This window comes from Lissotriton vulgaris, chromosome 2_1 (assembly GCF_964263255.1).
Source record: "Lissotriton vulgaris chromosome 2_1, aLisVul1.2, whole genome shotgun sequence".
Lineage (NCBI taxonomy): Eukaryota > Metazoa > Chordata > Amphibia > Caudata > Salamandridae > Lissotriton > Lissotriton vulgaris.
This window is the reverse complement of record NC_141687.1, coordinates 2,099,858,113-2,099,877,497: the sequence shown is the minus strand read 5'-3', so window position 1 is coordinate 2,099,877,497 and position 19,385 is coordinate 2,099,858,113. Positions and strand designations below refer to the sequence as shown.

Below are 19,385 nucleotides of genomic sequence, written 5' to 3'. Positions count from 1 at the left end.
CATTTTGGGCTCCTTTGGAAGGAAAGGGGATTCTTGACCTCGCACGGCACCCCATCTTACATGGAGATTTAGTCTCCGCCCGATCGAAGCTGTCCTTCTCCCCAAAAGGCTTGCGGTTATCAAATGCCAGGCACACAAGAAAGTGACAGACATTATTGGACAGGGAAATGCACTAGCCGATGTCACTGCTCGAACCACCGCTGAAAATAGGACGACGACACGCATGTACGTGACCAGGTCACAAGCAGAGAAATGGACCGACGCTAGGGACACTATTAGGGACATTCAAATGGCCAGCACACAACACGAATTGACTGAATGGGCACGGGTGGGATTGAAAGACGATGAAGGCTGCTAGCGGACAGAGGACACGAACAAATGGTTGCTACCTGACTCATACCTGATTCCCATACTGACTATGGCACACTCCCCTGCTCACATAGGATCAGCCCCCATGATTGAACTTGTCTCCAGAGTTTGGCACAACGACAAAATCACAGACTCCGCCAAACGTCTGGTCCAACAATGCTTGATATGCCTGCAACATAACCCCGGGAAGGGAACTGTGGTACGCCGGGGAGGGTTTGGGGTTCCCAATCACCCGTTTGAAGTCCTGTAGATGGACTACATCCAACTAGACAGATGCCAAGGCCTGAAATACGTACTTGTTGTGGTGTGCGCATTAAGCAAATGGGTGGAAGCATACCCAACCCGTGATAACACTGCTATGGCCACTGCAAAAGTATTATTAAAAGAATTTTTCCCTCGCTACGGCCTTTGTCGAATTTTATGGAGCGACAATGGCCCCCACTTCGTAGCCGAAGTTATCCAGCTCATCTTAAAGGGGCTGGGTATCAAACAGAAGTTCCACGCAGTCTTCCACCCCCAGTCTGATGGACTTGTTGAGCGACACAACGCCACACTAAAACTAAAGCTAGCCAAGATAGTGGCTACCACAGGACTAAAATGGCCAGACGCTCTCCCACTGGCATTGCTATTGATGCGTTCCACCCCCACCAAACACCACTTGACACCTTACGAGGTCGTTTTCGGCCGACCCATGAGCGTCTGGTCTGCACCAAAACCGACTTCCATTCATGACGTCCCGGACGTCCTAATGTCTGATTACTTGTATAAATTGACTGAAACTCTGTCTGTCATTCACCAACAGGTGCTGCATGCCATCCCTGACGCTTCCAGGGGTCCCGGACACAACCTGCAACCCGGGGATTACATCCTAATAAAGAACTTCCAGCGTGCCAAGAGTCTGGAACCCCGGTGGACGGGCCCCTGGCAAGTCCTACTCACCACCCGAACAGCTCTTCGAGTGGAAGGAAAGCGGACCTGGGTGCATGCGCACCACTGTAAACGGATTCCCCCGACTGATGACGACCGAAGACGTGACCACCCAGGAAGAGCTCCTGAACAAAGACCGACCATTGCTGAATTGCTACCCAGACACAGAGACACTTGAACTTGCAGAGATTCCTGACCCTACCGTGCCATCCAAAGAAGGGTATAACCTGCGACGAAAGGAGAGAGTTTCGGCTAAGCAGACCATTGACTAAGTCATAATTCTCAGATCGGTGGCCTAACACAACAAGGGCTGTCAGGAGAGAAAGCCAGACGAGGTCTTTGGTTCTGCCCGCTACCGAGCTCCCTTGAAGATGATGGAAGCGCCCGATAAGAAGATGATGGAAGCAACCGGACAACCGAAAATTTGCTACAGAAACCCAAAGACAGACAGAATCCACAGTTCAAAGACAATTGCACTTTTCATCACAATCCTTTTCTGCTTTCTCCTCATGACCACGCTCTGGATTGTGGAAGAAAATGCACCTGCTCATGAAACATTCCTAACCACTGCGCAGCCTACTACCATGAAGGAACATTATTTGATCTCGCTATCTCCTCAACTCAGAGAAAGGCGAAAGGAGTTTTGGAACAACTCCTTTGTGCAGCTGCTGCACCAGCACAATCTTGCCACCAATGCCACCAACTGCTGGATCTGTGGGTTGCTACCCCACGCCACTGGACATTCAATACCTTTCATCCCTTCACCCTTCTCAATTCACGGCTCCTGCCTTGCTTGGCTGATCCTCTTGCAAGAGAGCTATAAGGACAATGCCACCTTCAGCAAAACCATGACGCATTTCTTTCATGAGGTCTGGCGAAACAAAACAAAGACACATTTCTGCCCGCAGACCTCCAACGACTCTATCCACATGGACATCCCTGCTAAAGAACGAATTGAAATGCAGGTGTTCAACAATCCAACCAGACCCACCTTCTCCTACCTACGGAAACGAACAGCTGCCACTCTGACTGTGGCTCTATCTGTCATCAACGTCACAGGCCATATGTGCATAGAAGGGCTTGGGACACAGCTGGTAGGCCGCATTGCTTGCCGCTTCACCAGAACTTTGGACTCTACCGATCCACCTTCCTTTGTATCCTCTCCAAACATGTACTTTGTTTGCAGCACAAAGGCTTACACCTGGCTCCCCAAAGGCTGGGGGGGCACTTGTTTTATCTCCTTCATCCTTCCTCCGACCTATGTGGCTCCAACGAATCACCATAGACAAAAACGAGCCAAGGACATTGAACAAGCCGACTCAACAGGAGCACAGTTCCTCGATGCTATGAAGGGACTTGTTCCACTCTGGGGCCCGATGGCAAACAGCCGTGCCATCCAACATCTGACTCAGGCAGTCGAGACAACAATGAACATCACAGCTGATATCCTTACAAACAACACAGCCGAACTTCAAGCGGTCCGCCTGGTGGCTCTCCAGAACCTCCTTGTTCTAGATGTGGTTCTAGCGGACCGTGGTGGAGCATGCCGCATTATTGGGTCCAGCTGCTGTACATATATACCAGACAATTCACCCTCAGTGTACAAAGCCATCGAACATCTCCACAGACTGTCCTCAGAAGTTCACCAGGAGCAGGAAGAATGGTCGCTTTGTGGATGGTTCTGGAGTACTGTTAAGAACTGGGGCTGGAGACTGTTTACCATTATCCTGGTTCCTGTAGTTGTGATATGTGGGTTATGCTTAGGAATTCAATGCCTGCCGCCTCTGTGTTCGTTATGTGCGAATTGTATCTGCCCTAAGACTGTGGACTTTGGAAAGGAACGCATGGGAGCACTGTATGATGTTGAGGTTAGGAATTTAATGCAGATAGACCTGGTGTAGACAAGCTGGCTAGATATGTTGAAAAGGGAGGACTGTTAAAACCTAGACTGCAGTGTCAACATTATCGGCGCCATCTTGCCCCCTTTTCGAGCCCATTCGTGCGCGTAAGCGGCAGCCATTTTAAAAGGCCATGGCCTCTCTGCCCATCGCCGACAGCCAGCGCGTCTCTCTCTCTCTCCTGACCTCGCAAACATCCCCCGCACGCTGACAGCCCCCGCTCTCACATGCCTTGGGCCATGAACCCCTCTTCAGCACAGCTCTGCCTCGGAACCCCATCCTGTTCCCAGCTCAACACCTCCCTCCATTCCTTTCATGATCCCGGGTCCTTTGATAAAAACCCCCTTTCCTCTGTGCCCGTTTGTCTTACTCGTTCCCAGGCCTCCACCTGGCCCTGCGGATACTGTTTATTGCCCCCCCCCCCCATACAGTAGGAAGCTTCTCCCATCAAAGGATCCACAAGTTGATCGAAGCCCCCACCCCATGAGATCCGATCAACCACATACATTCCGTGAATCGGCGGAATGTCCAGCTGCGCGACAATCATCACCTGTTGTGACCGGGGTGGGGACTTCAACTGTAAATGTGTGTGGGAACGGGCCTGAAGCGGGGATTCCGAGGATGTCCTTTCATACTTCAAAGCATTTGCGAGAATGTGCCACATGCAATAAACTGTAATAAAGATCATAAACCGGTGTATAAGAGGCCAGGCCTCAGAGATGCGGTTAGTGCACCTCGAGAAGATACCCTGTTGTCTGATTCGATGTTTTCTGCTCCGTCGGAATAAAACGTCTGTTTCCTGCCTTCCAGTCTCCAGCGCCTGCCTCTTTGTTTGGTAACTTGAGTGGGTATAGAGGCGGTTAACGCCGGGCAACTCTGAAAAAGGTCATCGGCCCTACCTTTTTCCACAAGGCAAGGACGCCAAGGAAATATGCTTGCTGTGGACTTAATTATATACAAGGTGTCCCGCCCTGGATGGGCCGCTCTTGAAGCGAGGGATGCTGGGTCACGTAGTCCACGGCAAGTGTACAGTTCAACGCTGCTGCATATTTCAAGCCCCCAGATGGGCCTCCATGTCCGCCCTCCACTCTAAATCCATCACAGCGCCTCCAAAGGGGGAAACATCCTTTGACGGTTCCCCTGGTCCCCACGTTTCAAATGGGGCGGTACTTTCCTGACGGCAGGGCTGCCGCCTTCATATCGTTGCTCCAAGGTTGCCCTCAATTAGGAAGCACTCCAAACGCTGTTCGTAGGCCACCCTTTTTTATTGGTATGAGCGTTGAGTCGGATGCAGATCGCATTCAGCAGTCCAATGCGTCCTTCGTGCCTACCTACGAACAGCGTTTGGAGTGCTTCCTAATTGAGGGCAACCTTGGAGCAACGATATGAAGGCGGCAGCCGCCTTCATATCGTTGCTCCAAGGTTGCCCTCAATTAGGAAGCACTCCAAACGCTGTTCGTAGGTAGGCACGAAGGACGCATTGGACTGCTGAATGCGATCTGCATCCGACTCAACGCTCATACCAATAAAAAAGGGTGGCCTACGAACAGCGTTTGGAGTGCTTCCTAATTGAGGGCAACCTTGGAGCAACGATATATATATAGATTTTCAGAGTCCTGTTCAGCCTGGGATTTCCCAAGAAAACAGGTACGGACCACAGCGTGTAGATAAGATTCAAGTGCGTTTTTTTACATCCAATTCAGCAGCATTTCTTGATGGCGAGTGCCCAGCATTACGCGTTTCGACAGTGAAACACTGTCTTGATCATATATATATATATATATATATATATATATATATATATATATATATATTCTCCATAGCTGGTTCCTTTTGCCACTCAGACAGCGCTCGATACGGGTGCGGCGCCCTGCAGCTGAACCACGCTGCTAATATATTTTCCACAGCTCCCTCACAGGAAACAAATGGGTCGCACTCCACGAGTTCTCTTTTGCAGTTTTTTATTTTTCAGTTACATTCCACAGGCAGATGTTCCGATCTACGCGTTTCGGTATTACAAATACCTTGCTCACGATCAACCGTTCTCTAGACTACCCCTTCAAGATATACTGCAGTACATTGTATTCAATACATCACTTCCTGTTAGGGGTATGTCAGAGCCTCTAAGCTTTATGGGACATGTAGTTTTTTTACCAAAGTGTTAACATTACTCCATATTTGCCCAATTTTTTCCACATTTTACATTTCATTGATTGCAATAAAGGATATTGTGACATGCTGGTGATACTGGGATCCCTCTGGTGGGATTAGTTAGCAGTGTGGTAGCTAATTTAGCTCTATTCATGCATAAGCAGCTGCATTATCTACTCCTGATATTTTCCCTCTAGTGGGATGACATTATATGTTTGGGAATCATGTTATAAAACCAGTACAATTGGTATCACTAATTATTCAGGTATAATTTTGGGTTTTCACTTAATGTGATGCTTTCTTAGTGCCACGGATTCCCCATAATGCTTTAATCTCGCTTCATAGTGTTCACACCCACTTAGGTGATTTAACCATTGGTAGTATTGCATTTTCATCATTGCTTTTTTTCTCTGCTCATATTATCACCAGTCACAAACGTGTGGATATATATTGGGCACCAAACAATTTGTCAAAGCGAAACTCTCATAAATGTATATAAAGTTCTTCAGATTGATTCAGCCCATAGGGCGTTAAGGTTCGTAGGTTTAGGATATGGCGGGATTCCTTTTGTCTTAAGATCCTTTCTCTGTCTCCCCCTCTTTCTTTCTTGGGGACACTTTCCAAACCAAAGAATTTTAATTGGCTCCAGTCACTTCGATGATACAGTTCCATGTGCTTGGCTATTGCATTAGCCTTGTCTTTGTGGATGGTGGCACGCACGTGTTAAAGTATGCGTTTTTTCAGTTCACACACTGTGCTGCCCACATACCTCATGGGGCATGGGCACTCAACGACATAGACCACATGTGTTGTTTTACACGTAATCAGTTCCTTTATCTCCCAATTCTTTTTGTTAGACATTTGTACCTGTTTAGTTGGTTTGGCAATCTGACACACCTTGCAGGCATAACACTTCACGAACCCCGTTGTTTTTAGCCAGTCATCCTTTTTTGTTTTTTTGTTTTTTTGTTGTTTTGTGTGACTGGTACTGCACCAAAAACAGTGGGAGCAGAATCTACCCCCTCGCCAACAACAAAGAGGGAGAGGGAGAGGACGCAGATGGCCCCAAAAAGACCAAAAAGGAGAGGAAAAAGGAGCAAAAAGCAACGAAGGAACAAAAGTGGGGACAGAAACGCGCAGCATGCGCAGGAAGAGGAACCTATAGAGGACGAACTACAGGTGGTCAATCTATCCAAAAGGGCAATATCGACAACAGAAGAACAACTTCTGAAAAAGGGAATCAACTTCTGTCCCAAGACAAAAATGAACTTAGCCCAAGTCCGGATAGATTTTTACCTTTACATCAGGAAAATAAAGCTAGCTAAATACTTTGCGGAAAAGCAGAAAACTGGAAGGACCAACAAAGTTCCCACACAGGAAAGGGACACAGCCTTATCAGTCAAAGACTCGGTAGCCCTGCTGACCCTGATAAACTTAAATGATGATGTGAATCATGACATCGCCCTGGAAGAAGCTTGCAAACAAACAGGTGTGGGACTGAGCGGGATGAAACCCAAATCTAAGTTTTATCCTCAATTGGCCCCTGGAAACAAAATTGATCTTTTTCAGGAGGCTGTAACCCAAGACTTATACAAACTCAAGAACATCAAATACAAAGACAATCTAACAGAATTGGAGAGGAAGGCGCTCGTGGAGCTCGCGGCAGACAATCAAATTGAAATAAAAATGGCCGATAAAGGCGGAAATGTGGTAATACTGGAGAAAACGGCATACATCACGGAAGCGCACCGTCAATTAAGAGATACAAAGTATTATGACAAATTGAGAAAAAACCCCACCATGGAAATAAAGGAAATGGTGGATGCAAGACTGTTTGAGTGGTCAGAAAAAGGCTTAATTGACGAAGAAGAAAGAAAATATCTAACGGTAGCGCATCCAGTAACCGCAACCATATATTTCCTACCTAAACTGCACAAACATCCGAAAATGCCCCCGGGACGCCCTATCCTATCTGCCAAAGGCTCACTCCTGGAACCCATTGCCAACTATATCGATCACTTTCTAAATCCGTTTGTATTAGACCTGGATTCCTATATACAAGACACGAGTGATCTGCTCAGGAAACTTGAAAATACCCCATGGCAAGACACGTACCATCTGGTATCCATGGACGTCATCTCCCTTTATACCAACATAGGGAATGACATGGGCCTCACAGCGTGCAACTATTTCCTTAAAGAAAGAAAAATGGAATTTGCAAACCACAACCAAATGATCTTGGATATGATCCAGATTTGCCTGACCAGAAACATCTTCATGTTCGGGGATGAACTATATTCCCAAAACAGCGGGACGGCGATGGGATTTTCCTTCAGTCCCAGCTATGCCTGCTTAGCGATGGGATGGTGGGAGAAGGAAATCGCTTGGAGTAACAGCAATGAAACAGCACTGAACAAAGTAATAAGCTGGACTCGATATATAGATGATTTACTCATCATTTGGGATGGCAGCAAAGAAGAATTCCAGAGATACTTTGACATCATGAATAACAGCATACCAAACCTCAAATTTAGCTATGTCATAAGCAATGAGAGGATTGTATTTCTGGACACAGAGATCTACATACGAGAGCACCAAATTCATACAACATTGCATCGCAAATGTACTGCCACCAACTCTACATTAGAAGCAACCAGCTTCCACCAACAATCCCTGATCAGCAGTATCCCATATGGGGAATTTTTGAGAATCCGAAGGATCTGCAGCGAAAACGAAGAGTGGGAAAAACACAGCACTGCAACCTCGAAGAGATTCGAAAAACGCAAATACAACAATGGCATTGTGAAAAAATGCTGGGAAAGAACAGACCAAAAAAGCAGAGAGGAATGTCTCCAGAGAAAACCTAAAAAATCAACAGAGGAATCAGAACCAATACGCATGATAATGGACTATTCTAATGAGAGCAAAAGAATTGCAGACATCCTCAAACGCAATTGGAAAATACTTCAATTGGATGAAACTGTGAAAGACATGGTGGGATCACATCCAACGATCACCTACAGAAGGGCAAAGAACCTCAAGGATCACTTGATCCACAGCCACTTCAAAAGAACAAAAAAGGATGACTGGCTAAAAACAACGGGGTTCGTGAAGTGTTATGCCTGCAAGGTGTGTCAGATTGCCAAACCAACTAAACAGGTACAAATGTCTAACAAAAAGAATTGGGAGATAAAGGAACTGATTACGTGTAAAACAACACATGTGGTCTATGTCGTTGAGTGCCCATGCCCCATGAGGTATGTGGGCAGCACAGTGTGTGAACTGAAAAAACGCATACTTGAACACGTGCGTGCCACCATCCACAAAGACAAGGCTAATGCAATAGCCAAGCACATGGAACTGTATCATCGAAGTGACTGGAGCCAATTAAAATTCTTTGGTTTGGAAAGTGTCCCCAAGAAAGAAAGAGGGGGAGACAGAGAAAGCATCTTAAGACAAAAGGAATCCCGCCATATCCTAAACCTACGAACCTTAACGCCCTATGGGCTGAATCAATCTGAAGAACTTTATATACATTTATGAGAGTTTCGCTTTGACAAATTGTTTGGTGCCCAATATATATCCACACGTTTGTGACTGGTGATAATATGAGCAGAGAAAAAAAGCAATGATGAAAATGCAATACTACCAATGGTTAAATCACCTAAGTGGGTGTGAACACTATGAAGCGAGATTAAAGCATTATGGGGAATCTGTGGCACTAAGAAAGCATCACATTAAGTGAAAACCCAAAATTATACCTGAATAATTAGTGATACCGATTGTACTGGTTTTATAACATGATTCCCAAACATATAATGTCATCCCACTAGAGGGAAAATATCAGGAGTAGATAATGCAGCTGCTTATGCATGAATAGAGCTAAATTAGCTACCACACTGCTAACTAATCCCACCAGAGGGATCCCAGTATCACCAGCATGTCACAATATCCTTTATTGCAATCAATGAAATGTAAAATGTGGAAACAATTGGGCAAATATGGAGTAATGTTAACACTTTGGTAAAAAAACTACATGTCCCATAAAGCTTAGAGGCTCTGACATACCCCTAACAGGAAGTGATGTATTGAATACAATGTACTGCAGTATATCTTGAAGGGGTAGTCTAGAGAACGGTTGATCGTGAGCAAGGTATTTGTAATACCGAAACGCGTAGATCGGAACATCTGCCTGTGGAATGTAACTGAAAAATAAAAAACTGCAAAAGAGAACTCGTGGAGTGCGACCCATTTGTTTCCTGTGAGGGAGCTGTGGAAAATATATATATATATATATATATATATATTATATATTAAAAGTAACTCACCTGCAAAATACTTACATTTTCGTTGTAAAGTCGTGCACGGTAAAGGTTTAATTGTAGTTAAAAAAAGTTGCATTAAAGACATTTGTTGTAAAGACACTTTTGTTGTAAAGATGTCGCTGTAAAGGCGACGTGTGGTTCCACCTATGTTGTAAAGGCTGTTTCCCATGGATGACGAAGGAATCTGTACAAGAAGAATCTGAGAGGGAAGGTAGAATGCATTTACGATTTTTGTGAAAAGTAGTATTTATCTTGGAAAGGTATTTGGAACCCAAAGACAAGTCTGCCCTGTTCTCAAATATTTTCAAGTACGGACAATGCCATTGAGGGTGCCCAGCTCTCTCAACCTCCTGGCAGAGGTTATGGCAATTAAGAAAATAACCTTAAGGGTTAGGAAATTAACAGATGGTCCTTCAAGGGTTCAAAGGGAGGACTCTGCAAAAAAGACTTCAGCAATGGAAGGTCCCAAGGATAAAAAAGCTTGATCTCCTTTGGCCTAATCAAAGGAGAAACTCTTTAACCCCTTCCAGGCTGATGACGAGCTGGGCTCGTCATGGCGTAGCCTCCTCGCACGCTGATGACGAGCCCAGCTCGTCACGTAAAGTGCGATTTAAAAAATCTCAGCGTGCGAGCGGAATTCCGCTAGCGCGCATGAGGTTAAAAAGTCTAGATGTTAAGTCTTCAGTTGTATAAAAAATCACGCCAAAGGGTTCTAAATGCTTGGACAGCTGACCGGTGGAGCTTTAGAGTGGAAGCAGATACATTTCTATGAAAACAAATTTAAGTATTCTCTCAGTGGGTAATCTGAAGGAGAAAACACTTTTGAAATATACAATTTATCAAAAGCAGTCCAATTATGTTTGTGTGTGTTTTTATCAGTTGAGGACTAAATTGAAAGGGAGACTGGTAAACAGAACACCTTTTTAAGAAAGTCCTCCGTTTCAACTTCAAGGCTGACAGTTGAAGATGGACCACGGATGCAGATGGCAACGTTGAAGAACTAGAGGAGACAAAGGAACAATCCACTTCCTGTCTATCGCCATATATCAAAGCAGGAGCAACCAAGTTCTTCTCTGCCAAAAAGGAACAACTAGGATGACATCCACCCTTTCCTTCTGGACTCTGAGAAACACCTTCCCAATCAGCGGAACAGAGGAAAGAAATACAGGAGAGCACTCAGTCTAGAATGTAGATGAGGATCTACTCCAAAAGTCTAGTTGCTCACTGACCTTGAAAAGAACATCGGAACTTGCATTTTCGAGTGATCCTCAAATAGTTCTATGATTGGGGTCCCCCACCTCAGACAAGTAGACTCAAAGACAGAGGGATTGGAAGTAAAATCCTGAGGCTTATTTCGCCTATCCACTTGAATGTTCTGACACTCTTGGATATGGACTGCTCTTAGGGATAAATGATTCTCCTCTGCCCAAGACATTATTTCAAGAGCGATCTGGTTCAGAGACAGGCATTACATCTACAATTGGTGGTTGATATAAGCTCTCACTATTAGTTTGTCTGTCCCAATTACTATGGCTGAACCCTTGATCTAAGTAGAAAAGGCATGTAAGGGTTTGTGCACCTCCATCAAATCTCTCAAATTCGAAGACTGTTTTGACTCTTGATTTGATCAAATACTCTGAGCTGTTAGATCCCCAGAAATGCTCCCCAACCCTAACTGCTGGTATCTGTAGTAAAGACCATTGAATTTGAGAAAGTAAAAGGGGGCCCTTGAGTCAGTGCTGGAGTCTCTATTCACCAGGCCAATTGTGTCCTGATGTAGAATGTCACTCGAATGCTTTGGTGGTTGGAGATCAATGTCGGAGAATGTGGAGATCATGCAGCAGTTGAAACAGTTCCCAATGGATAATAAGCACACTTGCTGTCCGCAAGAGAAGAGGAAAGCAATTCCCTCTACAGACTTCCTCTTTATGGTTAAGTGTGGGAGGAAAGAAGCCTGAAGAACGCGGGCAGAGCCATGCGTGCTGTTCCAACGCAAGTGCAACCATGCTTGCCCTAAACACGCATATGCCTTAACAACACTTATGCATGGTTAAGGCAATGCGCAGTCTAGATGCTGATATGGGCAGGCCCAGGAACGGGAAGGACAGGGAGAGGATGCAGTGAGGTAAGTGGAGCTGGGGCTCGCATTGGGGGGGGGGGGGGGTTAGTTTTTGGGAGTTGTCCTAGTTTTTAGGGGTGGGGTGGTTTTTAGGGCTGTGGCAGGTTGCTTTTTGGGCTCATCGGGGGGGATCAGGTAGTTTTTATGACTTGGGCGGGGGTCATGGTAGTTTTTAGGGATCAGGGGTGTGTCGGGTAGTATTTAGGGCTCAGGATGGGATCCGGGTACTTATTAGGGCCCAGGGTAGTTGTTGGGCTTGGTGGGATCGGGTAGTTTTTAGGGCTAGGGGAGTCAGGGAAGTATTTAGGGCTCTTGGCGGGGGGGGGGGGGTCAGGTTAGTTTTACGGGCTTAGGGTGGAGTTGGAATACTTTTTAGGGCTGGGGTTGGGGTAGTTATTAGGGCTAAGGGCAGGTGGCATAGGGTGTGATCCTTACCACACATGCCTATACCAGTCACGCCTTTACACTAAATTGCATGGTAAAAAAAAGGCATGTGTGGTGAAGGAATACGTTGTTCAGACGCATTTGTGGTTTAGTAAGCGTAATAGAGGCGCGCGTGGTTTAGTCATGTGTGTCTCTGTCATACAACCTGTGTGGGACTGTGCCTGAGTAAGAAGACTACTGAGCTAAGGGTACATGTGTATTCCCTGTTGTGTTTTTACAGAGGACTTCAAGCCGCACAATACTTTAGGCAGGCAGGTGGTCATAGAGACACGGAGGTTTAAACACTTAATTTTAGTACCGAGATCCAAAGACTCTACCAGGCCACGAGAAACTCGCAAGAAAACGAATATAACACTGACCTTAAAAATCGGGGCCATCGCACAAATGTATTTTAAAACCTCATGAAACAGCAACGAGCTCACTTAGGAAGCTGCCCCTGTTTGAACCTGGCTGCGAGCCTCCAGGCAACGTGTTTCAACTAGGAGCAAAGTGCACACGTTGGTCCAGACTCTGTGACACACACACACTCCTAAGAAACACACACACTCCTCAGAAACGCGGCCCTTGCACACGATAAAAGCAGCTGCCTAAACTCAGCACTGCCTTGGGAGCACAGCCGACACAGCCCGCTGGAGAAGCACCCAAGGGCTGAAATGGAACGACAGCGTAAAGAATAACTTTATTCTAGTTATTATATGTTAGGAGCTTTTCGGAGCGCTAAAGCAACTCCTAACGCCTAGAGATGGTTGTAGAATCGAACTACACAGACATAAAGGGGAATTCTTATGGAGAAGGGCGCGTCTATGGGAGTGTCCAGGGGTCAGTATGGTACAAAGAGAAAAACAGCTTTGGAGGTTGTGGATAATGGAGGTGCAACAACAGCGAAATAACATTCACCACAACAAAGTGTTCTTGTCTTCACTTAAGACTGTGTGAGGTTGATTGTATGCAGCATCTAATGCTGCCTCTATTTTCCTGGCACTCACGCAAGGCCTTCCAAGGGTCTGCATATAACCCTGTCAAGAACTTCAACATTTTACTTGCCTTGAACTAAGACTACAAGCTTGTCCCAGCAATCATTTTATAGTAGCACAGAAACGTGCTGTAACATCTCTTGCTAACATAGACAAGTGATGGTAGCCTGTTGGATAAATATGATGATTTTCTTGCTAAGCCCCTCCCTAAAGGCATCTAAGTTCTTGTTAGTCTGAGGTAGTTGACTGTAGTTAATGAAGGGTTGCGGAAGCCTGACCTGGGAGGTAGCCCATAATTTCTATTAATTGTCACAAAACGACCAGGCGCACTGAAGCGCAGTTTGGGTGAGCTGTGCTGCTGTAACGTCTGTACGCAGTTTTCCACAGCCCCCACCGTACACCTATCCTCCGGGCCTCAAGCTATATTATTTGGCTGTAGGTTGGACTTGTCCATGGTGTAGTTGTATCCGTAGTAGACCATTACTGAAGATGGTTGGAATGTGCCAGACTACTTCTGTTGTGAACCTATTTCTAAAAATTGCCAAGGTGATGGTTCTGAGGCGCAGTATGTTCAATAATACTAATCCATTGAGTTGCTTATGAATGGAATGCCTATTGGTATTGGTTGTTTTATGTTCTTTTTATTGCTGAATCTTGTAGATTGATAAATGCGATACTGTGAGTGGCATAGCACATTTCTTAATTGACATTGGACTAAAAGGTTTATTTTACTGATTTGAAATGTGAAGAAGAAGCCCATTATGGCCACTTGAGTTTGGGTAATATGTTAAAATCAATTATGGCCTCAGTAGATCTAATTTTCAAGGAAAGCCATGTATAAATCTTTGCAGAGCATTATATTACGTACTGCAGTATGAATTGTTTTTCTTATGTGATTGCTTTTCAAATGTAAGTGAATAATCTTTGTCATGCTTATAAATATTACAGATTGAAGAATCTGAGAGGAAGAGAATAGAGGACATAAAAGAAGCAGAGTGTAAAAAAGCCTCTGAAGAGCTAGAGAAGTGGAAGGAGCAGAAAAGGATAGAAGAGGAAGAAAGGAAACAGGAACTTCTTAAAGAAAGGAAACAGATAGAAGAGGACAGAAGGAGAACACAAGCAAAAAATAAAGCTAACACTACAAAATCCAGAACTGCAATAATTGGAGGTATTATCATTTTTTCACTTTATTTTTTTATTTAGCCGTTGTGACATTTCAAACAAATGTAGTACAAAAAAGGCGATACGCGTATACAGCCTATTTAATGGATGGTGCAATTAGACCATCACCTTCATACATGACTATACCTACTAGGACCTTCTATCACCAGTATGGTCTCATCTGGGGTTGGCTATTCTATCTCTTAATTAGATAGTCCTAGCTGTCACTGTTCGTGCAATATTGTTACCCAAAATATACTCACTTCACATTATTAAACCACATTACATCAGTGTTCGCATTCAGAAAGAGTTTCTTCAGTTGCAGTTGTATGTTGATCATTACATTTTTTCTTAAATCCTTCTGTTTATTCAAACTATATAAAAGATTAGAAAAGATTCCAGTATTAAACTTGTAATATATTAGGCAGTCTTTGTAGACATTTGTTCGTTGGCCATCCACATAGGGGTGTCAACTGCATCCTAAAGGATAACTCAAGGCACAGAAAAAAATCAATTAATGTGTCCTTGGAGGCATGTCTAAAGTTTGTTTCTACTGTTATTTTACAATACCTTGATGTCCTCAGGAAAGTTTTATATATATGTATATATGTGGATATATATATATATATATATATATATATATATATATATATATATATATATATATATATATATATATACTCTCCCAGATTATGAAATTTAAACGGTTTATTTCTTTTCCATTAGCAAGCCATTACTCCTGCCACACCTACGCGTTTCACCCGGCTGGGCTTGATCACGGTACAAACAAACAATAGTCCTTCTACAGTTTCACTTTTTTATATCAAACACTCAGTTAACACATTATGATGTATTCTCGGATTGGTAGTTCAAGATGATTTTTTCACCCAAATTGTGCTATAAAAACTTTGTGTACTTATCACAATTGTCAATCACGAATATGTTGGAAATCGTTGATGAAGGATACTTTTGGCATTTTTCCCAGATGTATTTAGGGTAACTATTTATGTCTTATGGATATTAGTACTTTCATGGGCGCAATTGGGTCTTAGTGACCGTTTTCACATTTTTATTCATTTGTATTAATTAGTATTGATGCCCCAACAGTATTTTCAAAGGCTAAGTGCCTATTTCATAATGTACCTCAAATCCATCATCTTAGGGCTGAGTGCCCTACTTTACACCCCACTTTGTTTTCACAATAACTATCCCCTTGTTTCCACAATGTACCAACATTTCTCATTCGCGGAGTTCAGTCTATCTTTTTTGCCATCATTTTGAAGTTTTTTCACAGATCTCTTCACCCCCTTTCAGCACTGTTGGAACTTAGTTTTGAATCTAATGATTAATTTCGATTCTAATTGTCGCAGTTTGAGGGTTTGATTTCCCTCTCTTTCATGTACAGTAACCATTGCTAGACCAAATTTGGTAATATCTTGCCATGTTTTTCCACTATGGGTTAAAATATGTTTAGACATGGCATATGTTATATCCCTGTTCTGAAGTGCCCTATTCAGAACAAGGATATAACATATCTAGCAATCGACCCCTCAAACTGCGACGACCGAAGAGCAAAGCACCGGCCTTTGGCCGACATCAGCCTTGGGAACATCAGGAGGAGGCGGCCTGCTGTAGCGCAGTCTCCAGGACCGGGAGGTGTGGAGCCGGCGCCCGCCGGTGCCGAGATTTTGGAGCGGATGCCAGGCCGTTGGGCTGAGCGGCTGACCCTTGGGTGACGGCCCACATGGCAGACGGAGCCAACGAAGCGAGTCCGCAGCACCCGCGGGTGCGAGGAACAGGCCACAGCGAGCTGAGCGGACACTCCGACAATCTACCGATGGAGGCCTCCCTGGGAGGTGTGGACCCAGGCTTGGAGGCGCGGTCCTACAGCAGCGGGGGCCAACTGCAGACGCAGGACAGGGGGTCCACCCGCCATCTTAGCTGGCAGCACGGAGCTGAGCCTGCGCTGTAGGCAATGTCAAGGGGAGCGGCCCTCACGACTGCGGCGCCCCCGCTCAGGGACACCTTCAGCAGGTGAGGGGGCGGCATCCGGGGCCCGACGCTGTTGGAGACAGCAAAGATGGGGAGCGTGCAGCCAGTCCTGGCTTAGCTGCGGGCCTTCCTGGGGTGAAGTTCCACATGCCTGGAGTGTCTCCTTACCCAGCGGTAGAGAAGCCCACGCTCTGGAGAAAGGAGGCCACAGGCCAGCATGCACTGGCATAGAGTCTGAGAGGCGGACTGGGTGCCCCTTAGTATATGGGCGCGCGGTGCTATGAGCCAGCACACAGTCGGCGCTGCACTGCCCGAGCCGGATCCCCTGGAGAGCACCCCTGGCACCAGCACACGTCCTAACACCGCCTGACACCATTGGTGAAGCGGCTTGCCCTCGTCTGGGTCAGCAACTGCAGCCGGGTGAGCACGAGCGCAGCCACCTTTAGAGGTGGCTGCCGAGGGTGGGGCCCGGCGCCCTACAGAAACGGCCCGGCTAGGCCTGTGTGCGGCTTGTGGGTGCACCGCTCGGCCCTGGACCTGGCCTGATAATCCTGCATGCTTCCGCCGGCGGCCTCTTCCCGGGGCCCCGGCCTGGCCATTGAGCATCCAGCCTGCAGGCCTGGATATACTGACGCAACAGGAGTTGCACAGCGGCAACCTGTCATCACAGTCTGCCCCCTCTGCCACACCCAGAGAGAGGTTCCATAGCTCCTGAACTGGGGTAGTACCTGTGGCACCGGTGGTAACCATAAGGAGGACTCGAGCGGAGGCTCTTCTCGACATCCCCTGGGTGAGGAACACAGGCAATATCAGATGTCAGCTGGCACAAGCAAGGAGATACTGGTGGTTGGCCCGGCCAGTCGAGGGAGGCGCCCCGTATTCCCTGTTCTGGAGCACCAGAGACCGCCACGACCCCGACCAGGACTTGGGGCTTCCTAGGGTTATGGCCAACCGCGGGGCTGACGTGCAGTTAGAGTGGACTGGTTGCGGTAGGTTGGACTCCTAGTAAACTGCACACAGAATTCCCTGCACCTACTGCCCACCCCGGGGGCCAAGCCTCTGGATCTCGCTCAGCCTTGACAAGATTGTGTTTGTCGTGCTCTACTGGAACCGACTATGTCCTCTACTTGAGGGAAGAAGGATAAAACCATCAAGGATCTGGTTGCACGCCCTCAGGGTGGAGTTGGTACGAAATCCCACCATTGGGCGAATCTACCACGATGGACGGCCCTAAAGAGGAGCCGGTGACGCGGGCCTGCCTTGAATCCCTATTCACAACATTGTGGGAGGACCTGCAAACTGTCAAACGTGACCTCACCTCGGAAATCAAGGACATTTGTAGAGACATGGACGACATTGGGGAGCAGGTTGCAGCCCTGGATGACAAGGGCGATAACCGGGATACCAAACTGGCTGCCCTACAACAGGAGGTCATTCACATTCCATGATCAGCAGGTGATCTGCAAACATACCTCAAACTTGGAGAACCGTTCCCGTCGACACAACATCAGAATCAGAGGGGTGCGATCGAAGAAGGAGGCTGGCAACATCTTCACCTATTTGAGAGGACTTTTTAATCACATCTTGGGTTATCCACTGGATATGGACCTCAAAATAGATGGAGCACACAAAATGCGTCCCACTGCCCGGATAAAGCCCCGCCTTCGGACATATTGGTTTGTGCCCAAGACTTCCGTACAAAGGAGGAAATCCTTCGCAAAGCCATATCTATGCACCCAATAACCCTCCGTGATCAGACTCCAGTTCTGTATCAGGAGCTTGCCGCATTCACCCTGCAGAAGCGCAAGACCTTTATTACTTTATTACCACACATCTGCACCAGCACAACATTTCGTACTCCAGGGGACCCCCGCTCCGACTTATCTTCCGACTAGACAACAAGCTCTATCAGCCTCACTTTCTCTCTCTGAAGCTAGCCAGCTGCTGGGAGTGGACATCCCATAGGAAGACAATGGAGACTGTGGGCCCACCCCAGGGGCTGGAGATACACGACTGCGTGGCAGCAGAAGGGGGGTTCAGACGCTGCACCAAAGTACCTGATCCAGTGGAGATCACAAAGGGGCAGCAAGCAGTGCTGGACGTCCTACCAGTCGCACTGGCAAAGACACAGACCTCGTGAGCACAGCATGGGTTGCACGTCCTTCCTTCCTTCCTTCTACAGGGGGGCTGTCAGCGGGGTGGTTAGGGAGCTGACGGTGACCACACTATGACCCCCACAAAGATCCTCTGCCAATTGTCTCTGGATGACAGACTCAACTTTGAACTTCCACCCTTTTAGGTGCCTGTTACACCAGTTCTTCATGTTTTTTTTTTCTTGTTTTTCTTCTCTTTGTTTGTTGGGTCCAGTCCTCTGCTCTCTGCGCCCCACAGCTAGTATACCGGGCGCACTCTACTCCTGCACAATGGCCAGCGCACTTGGATTCCATTTTGGACCCACCAGCGTATATCACACCTAGGCTTTTAGATGTCTCTTACTAATCTCAAAATTCTCACGCTTAACGTGAGAGGGCTCAATAACCCCGTCAAACGTGGGACGATCCTCTCGTACTTAGAGAGCACTGGAGCGGAGATCTGCCTCCTACAGGAGACACACCTGCTCTCGAAGGGTTGTCACCGACTTAGATCCCGCATGTTCCCCACACAATTTTTCTCGCGATAGGGCGGAATACGCTGCGCTGCGTCTGCGCCATTCGTTTTACGTTGGAGGGGACAAATGTGGGCGCCTGCTAGCACATAAACTACGAGAGACTAGATCGCTACAGGGAATCCAAGAGATCCAGGATTAAACGGGGAGGCTGGTCACGGAAGATACAGACAATGCTGAGGCGTTTTAAGCAATTTTTACGCCCATCTTCATACTGGGAAGCAATTGGATTCAGAGGACATAGACACTTATCTGATACAAGCGCGTCCTACACTGACCCAGGACCGGGCGGCCCATCTAGACAGGGACATATGAGTGGAAGAAGTCATAGCGGCCATCTCACAACTTAAACTGGCTAAA

The 19,385-nt window shown here is 46.5% G+C and overlaps 1 protein-coding gene across 1 annotated transcript in view; it reads left to right on the top strand.

Annotated features, from left to right (window-relative positions):
* The window catches only part of DNAAF4 (dynein axonemal assembly factor 4), a 261,399-nt gene that overhangs the window by 82,960 nt on the left and 159,054 nt on the right, over positions 1 to 19,385 (top strand). The window contains exon 4 of the mRNA XM_086959015.1: positions 14,156 to 14,375. Coding sequence (XP_086815141.1) covers positions 14,156 to 14,375 — 220 coding nt within the window. The remainder of the gene's footprint in view (positions 1 to 14,155; positions 14,376 to 19,385) is intronic.